The sequence below is a fragment of the Sceloporus undulatus genome, chromosome 1, assembly GCF_019175285.1.
Source record: "Sceloporus undulatus isolate JIND9_A2432 ecotype Alabama chromosome 1, SceUnd_v1.1, whole genome shotgun sequence".
NCBI lineage: Eukaryota > Metazoa > Chordata > Lepidosauria > Squamata > Phrynosomatidae > Sceloporus > Sceloporus undulatus.
This window is the reverse complement of record NC_056522.1, coordinates 327590648-327596438: the sequence shown is the minus strand read 5'-3', so window position 1 is coordinate 327596438 and position 5791 is coordinate 327590648. Positions and strand designations below refer to the sequence as shown.

At 43.9% G+C, this 5791-nt stretch overlaps 1 protein-coding gene across 1 annotated transcript; it reads right to left on the bottom strand.

Annotated features, from left to right (window-relative positions):
- Nucleotides 1–1345: 1345 nt before the first annotated feature.
- GJD2 (gap junction protein delta 2) lies at nucleotides 1346–5305 on the bottom strand. Its single transcript, XM_042443247.1, has 2 exons — nucleotides 5229–5305; nucleotides 1346–2774 (listed from the first exon to the last, which is right to left on the bottom strand). Exons 1-2 carry the CDS (start codon nucleotides 5297–5299, stop codon nucleotides 1931–1933), a joined length of 915 nt encoding a protein of 304 aa, XP_042299181.1. The 5' UTR covers nucleotides 5300–5305; the 3' UTR covers nucleotides 1346–1930.
- Nucleotides 5306–5791: the final 486 nt, after the last annotated feature.

Genomic DNA, 5791 nt, shown 5'->3' with positions numbered 1-5791 from the left:
TGCTCCCACCCCTTAAACATTTTGTGGTCAGGTTAACGTTCTCTCTCTGCAATGCACTGGACCATTAGTTGATCTTAGAGAGCAAGTACTGTTGATGGGTGAAACAGAGCTCAGCCCAGTCAGACAGTTTATCATCTAGAAGATATGAGTGCTATTACTCTGGAGGGAGAGGGATACTTCTTATTTATGTAGCTTTTAGATCACATAATGGAACCAATCTTTAAATTAAATTAAAATTATGGCAGTGTCTGTAACCTTACATTTCCCAGGGTACTTAAAATTAATTTGAGTGACATTTTGCATTCCTAGATCTAATTCTTATGAGACTGTGTATATGAACACATACATTCTTATCATCATAATCTGGTGTGTGTTACACACACACACACACACACACACACACACTGGATTTATAGTCCATCCTAGTTGAAGGCCAAATAATTGAAATTGTACTTGAGAAATTTAATTTGCTGTCTCTAATGGGCTCACATTATGACAAATTAAAAGTAAGTTGAGGGCAAACAGAGATAGGATATCCAAGCACACACATGCATATGTACACAAATAGTTAAACCTGCACTTTCCGGAACATGCTGCATCACTGATTTATCCAGATTCATTGCCCTACTATAGCACCATGTCATTGTAAAAAACAAACAACCCTGTAAATGGCTATCCAGATGTTTTGGATGTTATCCAGGCCATGAATACAAAAGAAGTTATAATAGAACGATCCTTATGTTCTAGATAGGTATCCATATAAATTTTATCTTGATATAACAATGCAATACTATTAATATATATGTATATATAAAAGAAAGTTAACTTTCTATTTTACAAAAAGGCAATTGCTTTATCAATATAGTTATCAGCTTTTTTACACCATTGCAACAACTAGAGAAAATAATAATAATAATAATAATATAAATAATATAAATAATAATAACTTGATGAAAACAAAAAGAAAATATAAAACTCTACGGTTTCAAGTTGGGACTCCAGCCAAGCCTTTGACTAAATAGAGAGTTAGATGCTTTAACTTCAAGTATGGCACTTACATCAATAAGAGCAAAGAGGCGGTGAATTTGTTCACAGTTAATAGCGATAAATTCTGCTCCTTTGGTATAGGTGTGTGTGTGTGTGTGTTTTAAAATATAGTTAAGTACATAACTTGGCTGAACCTTAGGTCATTCCATTTTGCTTACACACACAGCAGGGAACTGTGTTTTATATAGTTATTTGTGAATTTGGTAGATCACAACTAGCATAATGATGATTAAGGTCTCTGGTGTGAGCAGACAGGCAAAATAAAAAATAAATGGCAAAATTATATTCAGCGCTGCTGTTTTGTATAATTGTTTTTGTACAAAAACAATGGCAGAAAAATGGTAGCCATACACAGTAATTACCTGTGTGACACAGGCAGACAGTGTAATATCAGGCATCCATGAGATGAAGCCCACAGATGTACTGGTGGACATTGTAGTCATTTGCCTGGATAGTGCAAACCTCTTACTCCACCTCAGATTCTTTAGACATGCTTGCATTTCTATATTGCTGTAAAAACCCTCCCCCAGCCCTCCCCCCTCAAGAAGTGGCTTCCCTGCCATTTCGAACTAGAACATTCTGGAGACATTTCCATCATTTATCCAAACAGATCCATCCTAAAGCTGGTCCAGTCAACAGTGTTGGAGCATTTGGAGAAAGGTAACTAAGATGTAAGGCCAGGTTAAAGGTGTTTTGTAGCTGTTTCTTCACAGTCATTTATTTAGCACTCAGTTTTATATGTGGTTTAGAAAGTGCAGATCCAGTACCTTAATGGCTTTCTTGGTGGTTTGAGGAAACAATTGCTTGAGCAGTGTTCTTTCCCTAACTCAAATGTCCACAAGGTCAGTGGCACCCAGCAAAGTATTCCAGTTCTGTCACAGAATCACACATAAGCAGAATCACTAGACTGAGTCCTGCCAAAGTTAGGCACACTCATACGTGGCAGGTCCTTGTTCCTGATTTCATATATTGATTTCCGTTTTGCTTGCACACCCCTCACTGCCATTTTGATCTTTCTCCACCCCAAATGGTTCAGTTCAGCCAGGTTGAGCACCACACAAATGCCACTCACGGCAAACATGAAGACCAAGAAGACAGTCTTCTCAGTAGGCCTAGAGACATAGCATTCCACTTCCTTAATGCAAGGATACCTGTCACATTCATACATGGATGGGACATTGAATCCATACAGGAAATATTGTCCCACCAAAAAACCAATCTCCAGAGCATTTCTGAAGACCACCTGGATGATATAAAATCTGGAGATGCCCTCTTGCCGCCTCATCTTTGACTTGGTTGTTCTGATAGCTGGGTTGGGGATTTCTTTCACTTCCAGGCAGTCAGGTTCAGCCTCCTTGGTGGAGTTCTCAGTGTTCTGCAGCACCCCATTGACAATGGTGTTCTTGATCTTTTTACTGTCTTCCCGTTTCATAGAGTCCTGATCTCTGTCCAGCGTAAGGAAGACAGTGGAATATCTCCTTTCCCTCTGCTTGGCAGACTGATGAACAGAGTATGTTATAAAGCAGAGGCTGGGAGTACACACCATGATGATCTGAAATACCCAGTACCTAATGTGAGAAATAGGAAATGCTTGATCGTAACATGCCTGATTGCACCCTGGTTGCAAAGTGTTGCACACAAACATAGTCTGTTCATCGTCGTAAACAGTTTCTCCTACAATGGCCACAATAAGAATCCTGAAGATCACCACCACGGTCAGCAGAATCCTATAAAATAAAGGTTGGATGAGTACACTTTTAGAAGGCAGGAGGGGAACTCTGAAACACCTACCAAGAATTAAGTGTCACAGGAAAACTGAGGTGGCCACGAGTACAAAAACATTGCCATTTTTGATGAAAGAACTTAAATGCATGAAGCTGAAGTCTCTTGGTAGCTACTAGCCAAGGCAGCCAGAAGAAGAACCTTTCGTATTCAGAGACATTATGATTTTTAGATGGTAGATCATGCAGTGTGAGAGGGAGCCATAATTTTACTCTCCTCATAAACTTCCCCATTGCTCCTATCTGGTCACTGTCAGGAATGGAACTAGGTGCCCTCCTAAAAGCAGTCCATTCATCTAGTTTTTTACAGGCTTCCCACAAACAAGCAAAGACATTTCTATTTGCAACACCCTTTCCAGGCTGATCATTGTCATTCCATTGAAGATATTTTGGGGTTTACTGTTTTTACAGTCACAGTCCCCATGCTGTGAACTAGCTCCACGTTCGATAATAAGGTTGACACATTAGTATTCATTGTTTATACATTCTTATGATGGTACACTTCAGGTACTTTGTTCTGAAATAATGCAATCCCTAAGTTATCTATACAGGAAATAATTTGACAGTTTGTGGGTTTAATTTGAACAGGACATTCTGCCAGTTTATTCAGCTGAAGAACACATCTTCCTGGCGGCTTTCTACACAGCAAAGAGGAGCTGTCCAGTGCTGACTCTCCAGCTCACTCAGCCTCCCAGAACTTTCTCAGCATTTGTTAAGAGAGGCTTGATTTTCAAAAAAGGAGAAAGAGAGAGAGAGAAATAAAGAAAGCTTGCCTAAGCAATGTACTTCTCCATACGGATATTTACAGCAAATAGAAAGAAATGCTTGCTTAGTTTATGTGAGCACAAATCTTCCTTTGACTTATATAGGGCAAGATCTATAACCACAATGACACTTTATATACATATATATATAATACACACATAACAGAGGGTTGCGCTTTCCTCTCCTCCTTTTCCCTCAACCTCAGCTGCAGCTAGAGCCCAAGTTGGTCAAATCAAAGGCACAGGGGCACCTCTCTGCACTTTCCTATGGTATGCAGCAGTATCGATCAAGCATCCTCAACCAGGAAGGAGGAGAGTGGAGCAAACCCAAAAGCAAGGGAGAGATGCCTTGTCCTTACTTTACCCTTGCTGGTTGCTCTTTTTTTGCAAGCTGCAATCACCAGCTCTAGGATATACATACATACATACATACATGATTATTAGCAAATAACAAACACTTTCTCTCTGTGTGGTTGCATCCACACTGCAGCAAGCATCTGGTTTGACACCACTTTAATTGCCCTGGCTCAAGGCTATGGAATTCTGGGAATGGTTGTTGGTTGGGGCACCTGAGGGCAATTAAAGTGGTGTCAAACCAGATGCTTGCTGCAGTGTGGATGGCCTCTGCATCCTACCTCAAAGCCTCTCTCTTTGGTGTCCTTCAAGGTGAATGCAAGTGTTTGGTGCAATTGCCATTGTTTTTTTTGAAAGAAAGAAAGGAACAAATGAGCAAAGCGAGCAGAGGAGGGCGAGGGGAAGTGAGGGGAGGATTAGAGCCAAGGTTAAAAGAGTCCTCTGCACTAGCCATGAACTCTGCAATAAAGCAAAGGAGCTCAAGGAAAAGAGCCAGGGAGTGGGAAGCAGCAGCAGCAGCAGGAACAGTCCTGCACCACCCTGGAATTATTATTATTATTATTATTATTATTAACTATTATTTATTTGTACCCTGCTTTTTCCCCCTCAAAAATTGGGACTCAAATTCCCCAATATTGGGACTCAAAAGTTTTCCCCAGAAAATAGGACTCAAAGTCTCCCCCCCCAAAAAATGGGGCTCACAGTTATTTGTCTTCCCCCCAAATTGGGAGTCACGCTTTTCTTTTCTAAAGTTGGGACTCCATTTTCTTCCCTTCAAAAACGGGGACTCACCCTTCTCTTCTCTCAAATTGGGGACTCCGTTTCGCACCCCCCCCGAAAAAACACCAGGGACTCAAAAAGTTTTGATTCCCCCAAAAGTGTTTCCCACCCTCCGCAAAAATAAATACCTACATAAATAATGGGACTCCAAAGCTTTCTCTTCCCCCCAAAATGAGGCTCACACAGTTTTCCCTCCAAAATAAAAATCTGGGACTGAAAGCTCCCCTCCCTCCTTCCAAAAAATAAAAGAAGAGGACTCGTATTCCCCAAAATTGGGACTCAAAGTTTCCTTGCAGGAGCCCCCCGCCCCGGGGTTGTGTGTTTGCGATGGAGACTCCAAGCGGGGATGGAGGGGAGCTTGAGATTTGGGGGGAGCTGGGGCTTCCCAGCCAAGCCAAGCCAAGCCAAGGGCTGCAGCAAAAGCTGTGGCCGCTCTGCCTGCTGCTTGGGCTCCAGGGAGGGCCGAGGGGGCCGGGGTCTTGGGTGTGGGGCAGCCCCTTACCTCCCTATCATAGTGGAGTGCTGCTGGACGGCGGCTTCGAGGAGTCTCTCTAGGATGGTCCATTCCCCCATGGCGGTGCATCAGGCGGCAGAGCTCCCTGGGCGGCAGCGGAGAGGAGGAGAGCGACCCCCGCACCACCACCACCACCACCACCACCACCTTTGCTGCTGCTGGGAGCAGGAGGGAGGCTCCTGGCTGAGGTCCCCGGCGCTGGAGAGGCTCCCCTGGAGAGGATGGAGAGGAGGAGGAGGATGCTTCTGCGGAGGAGGAGGAGGAGGAGGAGGGATGGAGGTGGTGGCCCTCGCTCTCTGCCCGCCTCCCCGGCTGCCCTTAAGTAGGCGCCCACCACGCTTGCGTCAGCGCCAGGGTGGCCCAGGAGGCAGGCATTGGCAAAAGCCTTGGCAAGCAAGCAAGCAAGCAAGGGCCCTGAGCAGGAGCAGCCCCTCTGGGGAAGCCTCTCCAACAAGGGAAGGCCAGGAGGAGGAGCAGCAGCAGCAGCAGACTCCCCTCCCAGAGACCTTGGCATATGTCTATGTCTCCTTTCTCTCTTATGGCGACCCTGG